The sequence below is a fragment of the Urocitellus parryii genome, chromosome 15 (genome assembly GCF_045843805.1).
Source record: "Urocitellus parryii isolate mUroPar1 chromosome 15, mUroPar1.hap1, whole genome shotgun sequence".
Lineage (NCBI taxonomy): Eukaryota > Metazoa > Chordata > Mammalia > Rodentia > Sciuridae > Urocitellus > Urocitellus parryii.
This window is the reverse complement of record NC_135545.1, coordinates 19,878,877-19,898,616: the sequence shown is the minus strand read 5'-3', so window position 1 is coordinate 19,898,616 and position 19,740 is coordinate 19,878,877. Positions and strand designations below refer to the sequence as shown.

General features: G+C 49.5%; 1 protein-coding gene across 2 annotated transcripts in view; it reads right to left on the bottom strand.

Moving 5' to 3' along the window:
* Positions 1-3,471: 3,471 nt before the first annotated feature.
* Tshz3 (teashirt zinc finger homeobox 3) overlaps positions 3,472-19,740 on the bottom strand; it is a 69,637-nt gene continuing 53,368 nt past the window's right edge. For both annotated transcript variants that reach the window (XM_026391291.2, XM_026391293.2), the window contains one exon: positions 3,472-8,240. In XM_026391291.2, the coding sequence (XP_026247076.1) occupies positions 5,029-8,240 (3,212 nt within the window). In that variant the 3' untranslated portion in view covers positions 3,472-5,028. The remainder of the gene's footprint in view (positions 8,241-19,740) is intronic.

Here is a 19,740-nt window from a genome sequence, read left to right as displayed (position 1 = left end):
TTCCTCAGTAGCTTCCTGCTAAGAGACAGAGCTAAAGCCTAACCCAAATGAATGAGATTGTTTCTGGAGCTAACTATAGCCTATTTTGCAAAGGCCAACACACCCTGGAACCGCCTGGAAGCCCGAGCCCGAGTACCTTTTCCGTGTTTTCTGAGGTCAGCTGAAGGCTGAAAGGCATCGACTGGCATGGGGCCCCGAGGGAAATGTATTTTCAGGTTTCCTTTGCCAAAGATTACACGTGCTTACTAATAAATCCCCAGAGAGAAAGAAGGTTAGCGTTTCTATTACCAAAAGAATAACTATCTGGCGGAGTAAAAATGGTAATTTCTCCATTAGCTAAAAGGACAATAGCTATTATTTTAAAGTTAAAGTATTTATTATTAAAGAGTGGTGTTGGGGTTTGCTGCTTTCATTCTTATGATTGCTTCCTATAATACAAAGTGTATTATTTTTTTGTGCTAAATAGTCAACAGAATAAAATGCCATCTCAATTTTCCAATTTCAGAAGAACTGCGCAGATGAATTTGAAAAGGCAAAATCATTTTATTTATTTATTTTTTTATTTTATTTTGTACTAGATGACTTGGAAATTTCTGGAGGTGTTACTTTCACTCCTGTCCGTCTAACCACCTCTCAGCTTCTATCTTCAGAATTCTGCTCTCAAGATGGAGCTTTTTATACCCTGTATGTATTCTGTCACCATGTTGTGGAACTGTAGTCAGGGGTTAGGGATGGGTGAAGTCCACCTAGCTATAGGAGTGTAAACCTGGGGAAAAAAAATCCTTCCAGGGACAGAGGCCTGGGCAGGCCTCCCAGGATACACCACCTCCTTCTGAGCGCAGGGCAACCCGAACAGAAGTGCTGTTTGCCTGGTTGTCTCTCTCTCTCTCTCTCTCTCTCTCTCTCTCTCTCTCTCTCTCTCTCTCTCTCTCTATATATATATATATATATATATATATATATATATATATGTATTTTTTCCTTTTGCAGAATGAGAACAGAACAAAGGTATCAGGGAGATTGGATCTTCATCATAACCAACCCCAACTTACATGTAAGATTTTGGTTAATTATAGAATTCTTGCTGCCTAAAACTTAAAGATACATCCCTGATATTTTTGCTAAATGTTGACTGCAGCGAATAGCTAAGATGTGGCATATTGATTTCTTGTTGTGAAGTGAGCTGTTCAAGCTCCATTTAAGATTTTCATCTTGCATGTAGCCCTGAGCACATCATAGCACCATAAATTAGTTAAATTGCACATTTATCACAAATGTTATTTTAAGATACTGCGTAAATGTGATGGCTGGAAGATATACGTAGGGCTGCAACAAGACTGGGCTTGGGCGGGGTGAGGTCAGGGTCACCTACACACCTGTTATTAAACCCCCTCCCTTGGCAACATTCCCCTCCCGCGCCAGGCCCACCCACTCGAAGACTGGACTCGGACAACAGGGTCCTCCTTCCACTCACCTTCTCTTTAAACACCAGCCACAGAAACAAACCCAATGACAACAGACTTGGAATTTGACTTTAGATTTTCCTCTTTGATCTCAGGGAAATCAGGGCCATGCTGGGCTGCAAGGGTCTGGTGGCTTTGGGAGAAAATGGCCCAGCTTTTCCAAGTGTGGCGATACTCCCAACAAGCCCCACCCCGCCTGCTTCATGCTAAGGTGACTGTCCTTGTTCCAGAGGGAGCTTCATTCAAGCCTGGCATCCTCAACTGCCCAGTTAACTACGTCTTCTAGGAAGTAAAATCCATTCCTGGTCCCCATTAATAGGAGCAGTCCTTTCCTGGCTAGGGGCCCGAGATGCCAAGGAGCAGTAGAACCGGCCACCTACCTTGGCTGTCAATCCTCACTTCTCCCCCCAAACGGAAAAGCCCTGCAGAGACTCCTGTGAGTGGGGTAAGGAGGACAGACTTGGGCAGAGTGTTGGGTCCTTCTCCCAAACTGTACAGAGGGGGGTTCCGCCATCACTTGTACAAATCCCATCTCCCTTCAAGCCACATGGGCCCCGGTGGTGATGGAAGTGTTGTCAGTTTAATCTGTTAGATGCAGGACTTTGGATTCTAATAAACCGATGCTATATTTAACCTGTGAAAAATTCAAGAGTGGAAATCTGGGCTCCAGGATGTGAAGACGGGGAAGGCACAGGAGGGAGGGTTTCTCTGTCCCCTGAGCCAGGTTCCGGTGGGGGAACTGGTCCCCCAACTCCTCCAAGGAAACGTAAGTGTCCCCTCAGCTTCTCCCAGGTAAGGGCCAGCAGGGCCAAGAACTGCTCAGGGGCAGGGGCGGTACATGTTAGATTGGGGAATGGGGCAGACCCTGGACCCAAGGGAAAAAACTCTTTCCACCCACCTTTCAGCAGAGCCCACGTGTGCGGGGCATCACGGGCGAGAGCAGAGTTGGTGCAGCGCGATTTGCCAAAAGCTCATTTTAAACTCCAGGGAGGTTCTCTCTAAAAACCAGAAGAGGGACGGATTGCCGAGAGAAAGCAGAGTAGACAGAACATTTGGACTCATCTTGACAAAAAGGGGTGGGGACCCGTCGAAAAGCCGTGGGCGTGTTGCCGAACATCTCTGAAAGGGCTTCATTTAAATTTTTAATAAAAGAGTATTTTTTTTCCTTAAAGTTGAGGTGTTTTATGTATTACATGGATGTAACACATCTCTCATTTGTATAATTCTAGGTTAGGAGCTACGATGCTGCGTAACTGCAGGAGTAGTTTGAATATAGTAATAAAGGTATTTTACAATTTTACATGATGTTCCCAGCGTTTTGTTGGCATGATTTGCCAGGGCCAATAAAAGCTTGTGATTATCATATAAATGCTTCCCACCCCCTCCTCCCTTAGATGGGTTCAGTCTCCTCCCGTGCCCTCCCCCCGCCTTGTTATCTCTGCATGCTTTAGCACAGGAGAGCGAGCCAGGGACCCCAAAATCCGAATGCCCAGCTCTGCTCTGCTTTTTGCTGTTAGAAAACCCTAAATTAACACGAAGGAACCACCCTGCACAGAATCTTCCAAAGATCCTTCTCCTTCAGCTTCTTCCACAGCTCGGGGGCCCCCCGACTTCCCTGCATCTAGAAGGGAGACAGACCACGAGGGTTGGTCTGGGGTGACTGGAAACTCTGACACTCAATGCTGTATACCATCACTTTCCCACAGGGACTCTGACCTCACCTGCATGTCTCCCTTCTTTCAGATTTTTATTCTTGGGGAAAATTTCTATCCAAGCCACCACCGAGTGCTCCCTGCTCTCCAAACACCAAAGTTCACTAAAACTCCCTTGATTTACGTGCAGCCTCCGACTGCCAGCACCTGGCAGACACAGCAACCAACTCAGTCATAAACAGATCGCATACAATTTAATTTTAATGTGCTCGTTAGTCGTAGCACATTTCAGACATAATTGTGAACGCAACACAAAATTATAGCAAAAAGACAATTTTAATGCTGCCGTAGAAAAAAGGGTTATATGAAGAGTCACATAATGGTGTTTCATTGTCAACAACAAAACAGGGCACAGAGTGTGTTCCGGTGTCTGTGCTGTTTACATGCCAATATTTTATACATAGGTTCTCATATGGTGTCAGCTGTCAGTTACTTCTGCAAATTAACTGCCAAAAATGGAGAAGAACAGAATCACTTGGAGAGCCGGTAACCACGGGTTACCTTTCATAAGCCTAAAGATAAAGCTGCAGTGTGGGATCTTGGGAGAATAATTAGGAAGAACAAAACAGAAAGTTACCAATTGAAATAAAAAGGTATCCTACAATATGAAATAGCAACCAAGAGGGCTTATAAATAAGTGAAAGAGGTTGTATCACAGAATGCCTCATGACTTAAGCAAAGTATTACAGTACAAACATTTTAAAGGCTTTATCAATGTTTAGGAAATACAGTACAAGTTCTTTTTTTTTTTTTTTGTTCTTTTTTTTTCCTTTTCAAATAGACTTAACCCTTTGAGCACTGAGTTTATTTTGAGCGTTCTTTGCTTTCTAATAAATACCTTTAAAAATCATGTGCAAAATAGTATGATGCCTGCCAGGGATGGATTTCCTGGCCTCGTTTATTCAGACTGCTCAAAACAAATGATAATATGATGCTAATAAATATGTATAATTTAAACATGAACCTCTATCAATATAGATGTACTGGGTAGCAAAACAAACAATCATACTTTGCTTTCAGATAATGTTTCTGTATACTTTATAAATGCTATCTGTGGTATCTTCTGTATAATTTACAATGTTTGCATGTAAAAAAACAAAACCCATAGACCTTAAAAAAGAAAAAGGAAAAAGAAATATACACTATACATAGGCACGGCTTATGCCCAGAGCATAGCAGGTACATAAAACACTGTTGCTATAAATGCAAGAAAAAAGGTCATTTACCCACAATCACATTTTTCATAAGAGTCTGAAATCTATACAATATATACATCTATGTTTCAATGTGAAAATAATATTCTTTTAAATTTCAAGGCGTGTTATACCCCTGCAGACCTGCATAAATGGAGGTTCATATTATTAATTATAACTAAGCTGGTAAGGAGTTTAAAAAACAGAGCTTCATACATTATTATTATTTTATTTTATTTTTTAATCAAATTAATGCAAAAGTGCTTCAAAGTACTCAGAGGGCTAAAGATGAAAGGGTGAGAAATACCAGCACACTCGAGTCTCACGGAAAAAGTGTGCCTGATTTCGTTATAAATGCTTAATTAAACTGTCTGTTAATGCATGCAGCTTGAAGCATCGGGGGGATGCTCACAACTAAATCCCATTTACACAAAGTTCCAAACACTTACCACTGCGTTTTAACCTTCATATTTTACCAGTAACAACAGCTGATTATGCACCTCTATTAAACACTGTACAGTTATACAAAACAGTCCAGCCCAGAGTGATTCTCTGCAGTTAACATAAGAACATGTGCCAAGAACAAGACAGAGGGGCCTTAAGGTGCCTTCAACAGTTTCCCTCAAAGCAAACTGCAGTCATTTCCATCAGAAGCAAACGCTACTGCTTCTCCAACTCAGAAACATACAGAAGGTGGTCTTCTGGCGATTTCCCGTGTGTTTTGCTAAGGTGAAGCTTAACGGCATGCTTGCTCGCAAAGGTCCGATTGCAAAGTTTGCACTGATAGGAGGTCCCCAGGTCCTCCTCCGGGGAGGACGTCACCAATTTTTCTGATGGCGACTTGGTTTGTGCTATTTGATTGTTAATCTGTTCAGTGGACAGTTTGGATAAGTCCCGTAGCCGGAAGCCCAGATGTGACTCTAGGTGGCTGATGTATGTGGAAGGAGTCCTGATTTGTGACGCACAGTCATTACAAAAGAACACGGGGTGGCCAGTGTCCAAGTTTTTGAGGAACTTTGTTCCACCTGTCCTCCGAAGCTGGTATTTCACATTGGCCAGCCAGTGGCTGATGGTGGTCATGGAGAGCCCCGTGAATCTCGAGATATGCATGCGCTCCTGGGGGCTCAGGTCTGACATGATGTACTTCCCTTCGGAGGTCTGCCGGAGGCTGGCGGCAAACTGGGCCTGGAGGATCAGCAGGTGCTGGGGGTTCCAGTTTGACTGGCGGCCCTTCCTCTTCTGCGCAGGCGTCGACTCCTCGGCCTCCTCCAGAGTGGCCCCATCAATGTCAGACTTCTCGGAGATGCTGGAAGGAGTGGAGGATTTTGACGTGTGGCTCTCTGTCAAGTTCTTCAGCATATCGGATATATCTGACAAGGCATTCTCGCGTAGCGGCGAGTTTGACATGAATGATACGACGGCAGATGTCTTTGCCGTTGTCACCGTGGATGAGGAGGTTGCCGGGGATGTGGACGTGGGGGACAAAAGCACTGAACCCAAAGAGCAGCCTTTGTCACTCTTCCCTTTTGTCAAGTCTATGGGCTGGTCGTTGTTGACGTGGTAGAAATAGCGGTCCAGGTGGTCTGCCTTCTTGGCCTGTAGGGGCGGTGGGGTGGCCACGGCCGCCTTCTCGGCCAGGCTGTTGCTCATCTTGAAAAGCATGCTCATGGGGTCCAGCGCAGGCAGAGAGGGCTTGGCAGCCTTGCCCAGGTGGATGTTCATGACCGACTGCAAGGCGCTCAGGGGGTTGACAAAGGGTTGCTCGGGTGGGTGGTCAGTGATGATGGCTGTGCTGCCGCTCAGGCTGCTGCTCAGGGGCTTCACCAGCTCCTTGCCGTTCTCCACCGGCTCCGCCGTGGGGCTGCCCTCCTTGCACCCATCCCGCGGGGGACTGGGGCTGTTCTCCTGGCTTTTGAAGCCCCCATCACTGGAAGCCTCCATCTTGATGGGCTCGCTGAGCTCACTGCTGCACGGGGATGGGGTGGCCCGCTTGGGCGGAGAGAGCTTGCCCTCGGGCTCCTTCATCTTCTCCTCCACTTTGGCAACTTTCTCGGTGACTTTCTTCACCAGCTCTTCCATGGCATGGAAGTTGGTCTTGGGCATCGGGGAGGTCTGGCTGCAGGGCGGAGAGACCAGGGTCTGGGTTTTGGTGGGAGACACCATCTCGCTGTTGCCGAACATGGGCTTCAGGGGGGTGCTCTTCCCCGATGAGCCCAGAGACAACTTCATCATGTTGGGGAGCTGGTAGGCGGCGTGGATGCTGGGGTAGCCCCCCCAGCTGGGAGTGCCATTCTGGGCCTTGTTGATTGCGGATGTCACCGTGTTTTCCAGGGATTTGAGGATATCTAGTCCCCCTTTGGGGCTCTCTTCTAAGTCATTTTCAGTCAAATAATGGTACTTGGAGGAGATGTCATACTTTTCCTCCTCCTCGCTGGGCTTCTCCTTCTCCTTGGGTTTCTCATCAGTGACCGTCTTGTCCTTGTCCATTTCCTTCTTGACCTCCACGTTCAATTTTGGGGAGACGCTCGCAGGTGTGTTGGAGGGGGACGTGAAAGTGGTGGCCGCCAGGGGCACAGACTGTACCTTCTCATCCAGCAGGGTCGTGATGGTGGGCGTGACGGGCGTCTCCATGATGGGCTTCCCCTTCTTCATGGCCGAGTTAGTGACCTTGATGAAGTGGCCGGTAACCATCATGTGGGCCGTGAGCTCCTGCAGCGTGTCATGGGAGCTGCCACACTCCATGCACTTCAGGATCTGGGACTTGCGGGCCTCGAAGTGCCACGCGTAGCTGGCCCCGTTCTGGTGGCCGTACCGGTTATTTGGCGTGATGTAAGGGTTGGAGTTCTTCTGAAGCGCATCATTGGTGTCCGACATGGTAGCTTTAGGGGTTCCACCTGTGGAATCCGGGGAGCTGGGGAGCTCCAGCTCCAGCGAAGCTTTCTTGCGGGCAGCCGGAATGATTTTGGCTGCCACGGGAGTGACGGGTTCCTTCAGAGGCACTTTTTGGTAGTGTTTTGTTTTGATCATATGGACACTCAGGTCCTGGAGGGACTCAAAGGAGTGGCCACAGTACATGCACTTCAACACCTTCTGGGCGTCCTCCTTCCCTTCCATCTCCAGCAAGGAGCGTTTGCGGGGCTTGGACCAGCGCTTGGGGTTGTTGTTGTCGGTCTCGTGGTTGTCGTCGCGGTAGTGCCCCGTCTCGTTCATGTGCACCGTCAGCTCCACCAGGGTGTCGTAGGCCGCGCTGCAGTCTTTGCAGCGGAACTTGCTGGCCCCCGTGAAGATGGAGCCATAGAGCTTGCTGCTCTGCCGGTACAGCTGCACCGTGCTGAAGAGGCTGGGCTCCGGCAGCATGCGGCTCTGGGACACCTGCTGCAGGGTCTTGGCCATGGCGCTCTGGTGCCAGTCGAAGCTCCCGCTGCCGCAGCTGCTGCTGCTACTGCTGCTGCTGCTGCTGCTGCCGCTGCCGTTGTTCTTCTCCGAGGAGGGCTGGTGCAGGTTGAGGTTGAGGTTGGACCAGTAGGAGTTGGAGAGGAAGTTGTTGTACACGGCCTTCATCTGCTCCAGGCTATCCGACACGGTCGTGTCCTCCAGGGGGACCGTGACTTCCTTGGTCTCCTCTTCATTCTTGATGGAGCCACTTTCAAAGTCAGCCATGCGGTCACTGGTCTCGCTGATGTGTGACTCGCTGTCCATTTCGTGACTGGAAAACTCAGCCGCCGGGGAGTTCTGGTAGCTGGGGCAGGTCTTGGGGAGCTCCTTCTCGGGGCACAGGTACTTGGCCGAGGGTTCTCCATCTGCCGTGTGCTCTTCGGGGTCTATCTCTTCGTCTACCAGGGCAGCTGCCTTTAACTCATCGGAAACGTAGGCTGCCAGGATAACAGGTGGGAGCGAGGGACAGGCAGGATTGAAAGAAGAAAGGGAAGAAGAAGGAGAGAGAGAGGGAAAAAAGCATTAGCACGTGTTGATCAGACCTAGACTATGTTCTTGGTTCTCAGGAGAAAGCAGCAAAAACTAGATGGGCACAATTATTTGTAAAACTAAATAGTTAAAATGTGGTGTTTCTTCGGAGCAAAAAAAAAAAAATCTGCTCTTCAAACATAATTTGCCACCTTATTCTTCTCAAGGGGCAACAGCTTGAAATTAAAACTAAATTTGAAATTAATGAAGCACATTCTGGAGGTGGCATTCATTTCTAAAGTAATAAATTACTTGTATCAACCTCAGAGACAGCAGTTCCTGTCTGTCAATTAATATGTCTTATGCTTCTCCTACCCCTAATGCATTTCTTAACAGACAGATTCACAATTTAAATTAAGCAACCATTTTTTACTCATTACATTTTTGAGGCTCAATCTTTAATAAATATAAAGTACAAAAACATCAATAAAATTTTTACGAAGTAAAAAGAAAGTACATCAATTGCAATAAATTAAAAACAAGGTTTTATGGCTTTTTTTTTTTTTCTTCCTTCTGGAAAAGCAGGTCTCCTCAAAGCTCAGGGTGAGTTTCCTCTCTGGGATGGGTGCTCGTTGGTTGTGTTTGGGAGGGATGACAGGGATCTGCTACACCCAGCCCTGGGCCTGCTCCCCACATGGATATTCAGCCCTCCTCAGCTACCCGGACACACACACTATCCATGCAGAATTATGTCAGAACAAGTTCAGGAAAATTGGTATGCGGTGCTCATTCCTGCTGTATAAATATATACAAGACCTTCCAGTGGACCTTACAAATGTCAAAGTGTTTGCTCTTTAGACTACTTTGTCAATATTTACTCAGCATAAGCTTCATGGGCATCCAACAGGGATCCTGTCTTTCTGGAGGCAATGTAACCAGGGATGTAAATCCGGCACGCACTCCCAAGCAGGTGGAGGGCAGGGCCCAGCAGCTGTGGGTTCTAGAAGATGCACATCCAGAGACGCAGGACCCTGACAACGTTTGTGTTAATGATGGACGGAGTAGATTTTTATTTTTTCTCCTTGCATTCAGTGACTTGGGTTTCTCTTGAAGGAAGATTGCCTCGTCCTGTGTACTACCCACACCTGGTGGTCTTGAAAGCTCCCAGGTGTGGACAGCCCCGTGTAACAATTTCAAGCAAAAGAGAAGGGGCAGAAAGTGACTTTTTCCTGTCAACTGCTAAGTATCTGTTTGCTTCAAAAGGCCAGTGAGCAAGGGTGCAGGGTATTTGGAATACTTCGTCGCTAACTTCAAGGCTGATTAAAAATATAATAAAAGTTCTTAGAAAAGGAAGAGAAGCTTTGTTGGTAGAATCTGGGAAATTTAAAGATTTGCCCCAGGTGCATTCTACATCAGAAAAAATAAATAAATGAAACAAAATCCCCCACACAATGAATTGATTCCCTAGCAGTCAAACAGATATTCCCCCTGACTGTTCCTTTCCGCTCAGTTGTGATGCTTTTGTCCCTCCGTCCCCTCTTTGGGCACCAAGATTTCTAAGCTGAAACACAACAGCAACATCTTAACAATGATGTGATGTGATCTTGGGTTGGAATCCTGTCCCGGATACACACATCAGCTGTGGAGATAGGGACACATTTGCTCACACACAATCTACAATGCACCAAATCTTGGGCCTGGGTTGTGGGATGTCCCTTAGAAATCATCAAAAAAGAAAGCTCCCTGCTCTGGTCAGCTGAGCTGTGAAGTGCTGGGGTGAACATTAAGTCTGAAGCCAAGCACTTAGAGATGACAACTTAAAACAGCTAAAGCTCTTTTCCTAGGGCCAGAGCCAAAATGCATAGGGAAATAGAGCGCAGGCCAAGGCAGGCTCATCTGCCGGCCACGGTGAAGAATGTGAATATGTGTATTGGAAACAGAACAGGCAAAGAAAAATAAAAGAAGACATCTCAATCTTCCCCATAGCCTTCCCCAACTTGCAGCACCTTCTAGAAATCTGGACTCATGAAATCCAACAGATGGCAGGCCTGGAGGGAGGGCAGCCAGGGTAGAGAGACCGAGTGCCCTAATTGGCTTGGACCTGTCCTGGTTTTAGCACTGCAAGTCCTGCATCCTGGAAATTCACTCAGTCCTGGGCAAATGGTCACCCTAGCTGGTCACCCTAACTGGGGGACACAGCATGACCCAGGTCAGGGCATCCAGGCAGGTTTGTACCTTCTCTTAGAATCCTCACTGAGGACAGCTGTAACAGGGTGGGCCGGACGCGGCTAGATGCAGCCCCCAATCTGTAGAAAAGCACCAGGTGGTCTTATGCGTGATGCTCCTATTGAGGAAGGGGCTCTATTGTGAATAAGCAGTCTGGGAGAGAAGGAGGAAACCACATGGCCTGTGTCCTTGCCATGGAGACCCAGGGAAACCCAGCCCTGTGTAGACAGGAATAGATACCAAAGCCCTTCTATCCTGGACACATTCCCAGAGTCACAGTATAAAGCTCAAGTGCCACAACTTGGGCATTTGGCTCCTGTTTTATAGTTTCTGCAGAATTAAGTCTGGAAGAGAAATATCCCCAGCAGCCACTCCAGGAGGACAGCAGCTAGCCAGAGGAAGGTCAAGTCAATAGTGGACACCCAAGAGCCCACCACGGCCTCAAGGCTACCAGCTGAGAGGCGTCTCCCACTCAGGAGCAGCGAGGGTCCCCATGACTGGCCGCTCATCCCAGCTGACCCCTACCCCTGCTGTGAAGCATCAACCCAGCTCTGCGTGGCCACAGGCTGTGTGGTGCACCCCTCTGTGTGTGCCACCATTGATGTGACCAGCTCCTGCCCCAGGCTGGCCCCCAACATCCTCCTATAAGCTTTGAAAATTGCACAGCAGTATCAGAATGTCATCAGTCTGATGGCTGAGAAGGAAATTAATATTGAAAGAAAAGTAAGGCCAACCTCCCTGGTGGGAATAAAATCCAACTCTGAGGGAAATTAAAAGGCTCCAGTGCCAAGAAGGCCTGGATCCTGGGGAGACCTGGCCTCACCCTGCACCCCAGCCATGGCCCTGTCATGGTTTCTGAGGGTCCTTACAAGGGCGCGGGCACACGGCCAGGATGGGAACCTCACTACCTGTTAAAGAGGCTGTGTTCTCTTCAGACCCCAGGGTTAGACAGATTCCACGGGTTCTCCCCTATGAAAACAGAGGGCCAAGGACCAATCCTTCCATGAGGGTTGCAATAACTTCACTCCTCAGAGAATATCCAATATGCTCTTTATAACTGAACTTTAAAAAGTTGCAAGAAAAGTGCAAAAGGGCCCAGAGAGACGGGAAAACACTCGTTTGAACCACAACTACTTCCTGAGTCCCCGCAGGGGCCAGGATGGTCGCCATCCTCTGGGCCACCCGTCCTTCTCTTTCTCTGGGCCTCCACTTCCCTATCTGAACAGCACTGGGCCTGGAGTGATGGAGTCCTCCCTCCTCTGCGCGGCCATCACTGGACGGCTTTGTGGAGAAAAGGGTGAGGAACTGAAGAGCAAGCTCGAGCTTTCTGGTTCACTGTCCCCAGACACCAGCTCCTCCCCAACACAGCCACAGGTCACCCCTTGCTCTTTTCTTCTCTGAATCCTACTTAACTTGCAAAGACCCAGCTGGACAAAGGCGAGATTTCTGAACTCTGAGTTAATCCCCTGAATCAGGTAATGAGGGTAGGAGACAGGGTGTCTGCACCTCCTGTCTGTGTGGACAGGGAGAAATCACCACGGGGTGGGGGGGGGCTGGTGAGAACCTGGCTCCACCCACCAGGCGGTCTCCAGTGCTCCAGTGGCAGGCACCATCACCTGCACCTGACAAGGACCTGTGTACACCTGGGAAGCTCCTCTGTGGCCCTGCAGTCAGCTCGGTCCCCTGCTGCTATTTAACTTTCTGTGTATTCCTGCCTGAATCCTCTAAGGACAAGGAGCTTGGATCCTCTGTCTTGCACATAGTAGGCAAGCAACAAACACTGGCTGGCTCATTTGAAGAGAGGTTACTTGCAGGTCACTCCCCGCAGAGAGGTGTTGTCAACACCTTTGTGACAGAATCTGCTCCTCTCCATCCCACTCCAGGCCTGGACCAGCCACCAGGCTCTCTCAAACCCTCCTCAACCAACTGCCTGACTCCTCCCCAGCCTCTTCCATCTAGAGTCCCCAAACAGAAGCCACAGGGATTGTCATAGAGCAGCTGGCTGGTCCTGTCACTCCCTCACGGAACACCCTCAGTGACCTGCCACTGATCTTGGAAGAAACTCCAAATTCCTCAAAGCAGCCCCTAAGTCCTCCACCATTTAGACCTGCTTCCTCCTCAGCTCCTCTCAGCTTCTAGAATGTGCCAAGAACACTCTCTCTCCTTACTCTCCATTCTGTCTCCTCTGCTGGAAACCCAGAGGCAGAAGCAGAGAAGTAGAAAATGAGGCAACGTGCCCACCCCCCCAGACCACAGGTGACAGGCCACTTCTGGGGAAGAGGGCTTCTCTGACTCCGGCTTCTGTACCAAGACCATTAGCTCCCTTCCTCTTCATGCTATTAAACATGCCAACTGAAATCACTGATCTATAGCCAGATGTTCCAGATGTTCTAACAAACTGTCAGCTCTGTGTGGTCAGATCAGCCCCCTACAACCCACACTCCACCCCCCAGATATCTGCCACGAACACATTGTCTGGCTGGATTAGTCCATTTGCTGTTACTTAACAAAATACCTGGGGCAGGCCAACTTTATAAAGAAAAGAGGTTTATTTAACTCACAGTTTTGGAAGCTGAAAATCCAAACAGCATGCCACTGGCTCTGGCAAGGGCCCCACGGCAGATGGCAGAAGCACACACGTGGGAGTAAAAGACCACATCTCAGAACAGGAAACCAGAGAGCAATTCAGGGGTCAGGCTTGCTCTTATAACAACTCCCTAGAACAAACTCAGGGTCCTGCAAAAACTACCTCAATTCCTTCCAGGGGCAGTACCCTAAGGATCTCCCATTAGCTTCACCTTTTAGAGGTTCAAAGTCTCTTACATCTCACACCGAGGATCAAGCGCCAACATAGGAACCCTTGGGGGATACACCCAAACCACTTCCAAACATAATGACCACTTGACATAGATGCATAAAATGAAGGAATGACTTCTTCAACCTCCTAAGTAGCTGCCTAGACATCTCAGACGGACCCAGACCCCAGCCAGTCCCAGGACACAGAATGTACTGGGGTATAATGAAAGTCCTTCCTGGGCCTGTTCTCCAAGAGTGACTGGCATTTTCAAAAGTGCTACTTTGCGAGGAAGGACCCTTGAGATAGAAGGATGCAGAACCCACTGCTGAGGAAGAAGGCCGAAAGCACCCGAGCTGGTGGTCTCCCTGCATTTGGAGTCACCCTGAGCTGTCTCCACACCCAAAACCCCATGTTCAAGAATGCATTCTTGTCAGACATGGTGGCACTTGTCTGTAATCCTAGTGACTCGGGAGGCTGAGGCAGGAGGATTGCAAGTTTGAGGCCAGCCACAGCAACTTAGTGAGACCCTGTCTCAAAATAAAAAATAAAGAAGGACTGGGGATGTGGCTCAGTGGTTAAGCATCTCTGGGTTCAATGTCCAGTACCAAAAATAAATAAATACATACATAAAATAAAAAAGAATGCATGTCATGCCATGCCCCTTTTCTCTTTCACAAATAAGACTGAAACCTCCAGTGGCGGACGCAGCTGGGTTGTGAGGGGAGGGGGCTCTCATTCAAACCACTCTAAAGCTGCAAAGAAACACGGAGGAGCAGGCAGAGAACTGCAAGTGAGGGGCAGACGGAGAGACCTGTGTCTCAGTTGTCCCCAAAGTCGTCCTTTGATGATAAAGTCTTTCTCTGAGTTGGAAGCCAAACTGCTGCAGCTGCTTCCCTACCTCCATCTCCACACCCCCCCCCCCACCCTGCCAAGGAGAAGCACATGCAGGACAGCAGTCCATCTCAAGAGCTGAGTGCACGAACGGCTTCTCAGACTGCTGGATGAATCAAAGAACTTGGCTGAGCAGAACCAAAGGGGACTTTTAGGTAAAGGCTCCTGAGCAATAAAAGCTCAAACCTCTAAGAGCTGCCTGCAAAGTTGCCAACACCTCGGGAAGGTCGAGTGATGAGAAAGAACAATGATCCGGCCTAATATGTGCATCTGGGCATGGATTCTCTCCATCTCTGTTGCATCTGATCTTCTGAATGGCCCTGAGAGGTAGAGAAAATCATCTCCACTCTGCAGACATGGAAAGTGGTGTTCTGATGAGTTACACAGGACCCTGTTCTACCCCAAGGCCCATGTCCTGGGTCTGAATGTGAGGGGCCCACACAGCAGGAGCATGCGAATGGGCACTGTGCTGATGCTGAGTGGGCTGAAGGGCAGAGCCTTTGAGGACTCCCCAGTGATGGCCACACCTTCCCCTCCAGGAGGGCCCTCAGCCCTGCCCATAGCTCACCACTATCTGTGGATGATGGACGTGTCTAAGGTGTGAAGAACCCACCATGTCAATCAGAAGGTCGGGAGGCAGTAGCTCCCTCGTTAATATTTATTATCATCATTAACTAAACTTAACCACTAGGTAAAAAAATTAATGTTTTATATAAATATAAAGAGAGTAAGCCAGGGCATAATGGAATTCATTCAAGTGGGGCTCACCTCCATCACACTCTCCCAAAGGTGAAGAGGTGGCGGCTAGGCTCTGTGCTCTCAGGCCATGGGGGCTACAGGTGGGCAGGCACGGTGGCAGGAAAGGGAGCACTAGGGGTGGGACAAAAGGAAATGAAGGTATGGCTGTGCCCTGCACCCAGAAGCAACTTCAAAGTGAATTGCCCTGTGAGTATTAGCATTTTCTGGACTAATAGGGAGGTTCTGAAGTTAAAACCCACCATTTTCAAGTGCTCAAAACTCCTGGGAAGGTTTCTCAGCTCCCCACAGCTGTACCTTCCCCTGTCTGCTTAGTAAAGTTGGCCCAGGAAGGTGCTCTCCTAGTAAAGTGTGACCATGCTCCCTGCCACAAGGGGGCGCTAGCTGCAGTGGAAGGAGAGGCAGGGGCCAGAGGGAGGGAAGGGGGAAAACCAGGAGTTAAAGGGGGCTTGAGGGCTTAGGTGTCCCCTCAGTTGTCCACAAGATTGAGAAGGACCAGGAGAGGGCGGAGGGACAGCAGCAGAGAGAGGACAAAGAGAAAAGGAAAGGAAAGAAGAAGGGAGAAGGGTCCTTTAGGAATGGTAGGGCAGAAGGTGGGCGGAGAGAGAAAGGAAACATTTGACAGACAGGAATGAAAGAAATTATTTAAGTGGAAAGGACTGTAACTGGAGAGGGCCTGGGGCTCGGAAACTGGTGGAGATGCGGCCATGGGGGCGACCACCAAGAGTGGCCAGGGGAGAGGTCTCAGGAGAGCCCCTGTGGGTCACTTCCAAGGCTGGAGACTTCAGGCCTTTTCTCTACCTCTCACGTACTCAGATTGTTAAATGCCACTGTGATCTTTCTTCTTTTTAAAGAATAATTTAACCAGCTGAGGGGATGGTCAAGGGGGAAGTTAACTACTCAGCCAAGCCTGGGGGACAGAGTGAGCAGGAAGCAGTTTGGAGACAATCCTGTTCTGCCTCAGAGATGATCTGGGGCTGTCCTGAGCCAAGAGGACATTCTGGAATCCTGCAGGGCCAGGGGAACCCGTGCTGGCCTCAGCAAACCTCCAGGAGCTCCTGTCAAGCCCTCAACCAAGCCTGATCACAAGGGAGAAATGGAACTGTCCAGAAGATGCCAGGGACATGCCCCAAATTGGACATATTAAATCCTGACCGGGCTCTCCAGGGCTCATGCACAGCAATCTCTGCAGACCCTTCTCCTGATCTCCCCTCCTGGCCAGGTCTATTCCTCCTATATCATGACCAGATTCAAAGCCAACACCCAAGGTCCCAAGTCCCCTGCACTGTTGTAGAGTGTATCTGAACAAGAACAAATGTCAAGATCCTCAGGTGGAGTCTTGACCACTTCTGGTGCCCTGCCTGCACCCCTGGCACCTGGGCCCACAACACAGGAGATCTCCCCCAAATTAGAGCAGGAGCAGATGGGAAGCCACAGTGGCCCACCGCCACGGAGTCATCCATGAGAGCAGCAGCCGAACTCTGCAGAGGACCTGCCACTTCTGCACTGCATTTTCTTCTGTGAAACTCTGCAAGGTCATGGAAGGTAAAGCCCTGGCTCTTCGTTTCTGCTGTGTCCCTAACTGGGCACGTGGTTGTGATGACTGGCATCAGGTATGTGAGCTTCTGTTTCTTCTCCCATGAACTGGAAAGAGGGAGGGTGGCATACCGACCACACCTACCTCCCAGTATTCCTGAACAACTTCCAAGTTGGAGGGACTCTGCCCATAGAGGTGCACCAACAGCACAGGGGCCGGGCCGGGCCACTACCCCGAATCCAGGAGGCAGAGTCCGAGGACTGCCCCTTGAAAGGCCTTGAGTGGGCATCTCCCAGATGCTCCACACTGATCTCACTGCCTCACAGGGAAGGCCTTGTTGGGGGGAAGCCTCCCCATTGGGATTTGTACCTGTGCTTCCTTTTTTTTTGCGGCCTTGAGATGTTCCTGACACGTGCTACCTCACAGGCCCCAGCCCTGTCCCTGGGACTCCCAGGAAGGAAGCAGACAAGGACTTGGACCAAGCCCGGCTCCACCCACGGCTCCACTGCTTGAAGCTGACCCAAGAGTTTCCCCAGGTCTGGGGTCAGCGCCAGGTGCTTGCTAGAGAGGCCAACTCAGACACCCAGACCCAGCGGCTGCCTGTGTCCCTGCGGCCCCAGCCTCCAGCCAGGCCACTTTCTTTGGCTGAGCCCAGCCCCCATGTCAGGTTAGCTTGTGCCCTGAGTCACCTTCCTCTCTGTGTGGGAGAAAGAGTTCAAAGATCCCTGAAAATTTCACCTAAATCTCACCTTTCTCTAAACACACCTGGAAAAATCCAGAGGGACTGATCCATTGGACACAGAAGTCTGCTGAAGGAAGGACTTGATAAATGCCCGCTACACCCTCCTCCAGGTCATTTTTACACAGGGTGCGGCTGCAGAAGCATGCTGCTGCACATCTCACTGGGATCCTTTACAGGAAGGCCATTCGGTGCCTCTGCTGTGTCTGTTGCAACCTGACTTGGGGCCTAGAGTTCTCCCTAGATGTCCTGAGGTCCCATAGTATGGATGCTCACAGGCAGCCACCCACTGCTCCAGACCTGGCCAGAAGCCCTGGGAGGGGGTCATGAGATGGTGCTCAGAGCTGGGTCAGCACTGACTGAACACACTTGCAAACTCTGGGCAATTCTTCAGGGGCCCTGGGAAGGAGAAAAACCAAAACAGAGTGACACCCTCCGGGCTGCTCACAGAGAGAGGGCTCAAAGCAGCAGTGCTAGGGTGGGACTCCCTTTGTGTGCCAGTACTGAGGTGGTGGCTGAAGCAGTAGCTGAGAAGTGGAGACGGACCTAACTAAACACACCCCCAGTAACACCAGGGGGATCACATTACATGCTGCACCTCTGCCTGGCTATTAAATAGGCAGCAGAAAGAAAAAAATAACAAGGTTCTAGAGAAGGCGAGTTTATGTCTGGTACCCAGCAGGTCAGTGCAGCCCAAAACACAGGTCTCCATCCATCCACCTGGGCACCTGGAGTCACATAAAGATATCTCCCCAACTGTCTCAGATGATGGAGGTCACAACCTCTAGGGGACAAAGAGGGAATGGTCTTCTGGGGTAGTTCTAGTGACCTTTCAAGCAGTCCTGCTCAGCATGGGCCTCCCAGGAAAATATCCAAAGGTCTGAAGCCAGACCAGAGGGGCTGCTGGGGAAGGGCATGGTGTGGCTCTGCAGGGAAGGACATGTGGCTGAAGCTATAATGGTCAGGACTTCTCCAGAAGGCTGGCCGCGTTAGGATGACAACCTCCTCTAGATTGATTGTTCTTCCCACTAGCAAGGTCAGGAATATTAATTTTGTACACGTTAATTTGATGTAATGTGCGAGATGAATGCTTGTTCAGTTGGGTATCACTGTGTTAATAAAGCTGCGATGCCTTCATGCCAAGAAAAGCATGGCATTAGCTGATTGGTGAATGAAGTCAGTGTGAAGAAGGCCACATTACTCTTTGGCAGAGCCAGGGTGGCCAGTGGTTGTTCAGGCCATGCCGGGCTGCTGCTGCTGCTGCTGCTGCTTATCAGAGGACTGACAAAGGACACCTCGCAGTTGTTGGAAGCCCCAGCCTGTTCCAGACCCTCAGCATCCAGAACAAGTCCTGTTCCTCCAGGTGTGGCAGAAAACAGGAGGCCAGGCGCCTCAGAAGCCATGCCTGGGGCTCCCACCACTGGCTTAAGGAAGACACTGCCTCGTGCTGTTTCCTTTGGATTCCTGTTGCTGTGAGAGTCCTGTTCTGCCATCTCAGAAGCCACTCACCAGAGCAGCTTAGGAAAAGAGGCCTGAAAGGTGGGAGGCTCACCAAGATCAGAAAGGAAAGGCATTTTCCCCATTCCTAAATGACTCTCCTCAAAATGCTCTGGATAGGACATTCTGCGGCAGTTCAGGCGCCAGCCTCATGCAAAGAAAAATAACCCAGAACACACAGCACAAAAGCAACTGCCTTGGACAGTTCTTCAAATTATACATAGGAAATAAATACTCAGCTCTGGGACCTCTGAATCGCCTCTGTTCTTGGCTTCAAGCACATACCAACCAACTGGGCACCTGATCAGCAGTGGAAGTCCACCACAGCCAGCTCTCTGGGCGTCTGAACTCATGTCCTGTGTCCCACAGGAAGGTGTCACTGTTGAAGTCACTCCAATCCACTGTGGAATGGACAAGGCAGCGCCATGATGCAGGTAGGCTGGCAGTGGGGGAGGGTCTGGTTTGCCACCTGACAGCCCGGAGCCAGTGATGGTCCATCAGGTGAAGCAAGGTTCCTGGTGTCAGGATAAGTTCTGGCAAGAATAGTGACAGAGTAAAGCTTGCCGTGAGTGCATTATCCCTATTCCTCTTTCTGAGCTCAATGGATTTCCACGTTCTCCTTCCCGTCTTGAGTGAAGAATCCAGGCTCTAACTCCTTCCCTATATCCTTTTTCCTTTTTATTCTATAAAAGGCATGGGGTAAATCCTAAAACATAGTGAATCCAACTTCATCCAAAGAATTTTCTCCTTGGAAGAATCGGAGTTGGGTAAATTATCAGGAGGAGGGGATGGGCTTGGCTTTTTAAAACTGCACACATGAGCAGTGGCCAGTTTTTCTAATGGCTCTGTGCTTACACATCTTTAGCTCTGGAGCGTGATTGTCATGAAGCAGCTCATGGTCTCCAATAAGGCAGTGAATGAGACCAAGAGGAACTCTTGCTGGCCTGCACACTCAGAGATCTCAAAACCCAGGGAAGCCTCAGTTGAGTACCGGGCAATGAGTTGAGGCAGTTTGGGGGCAGCCTC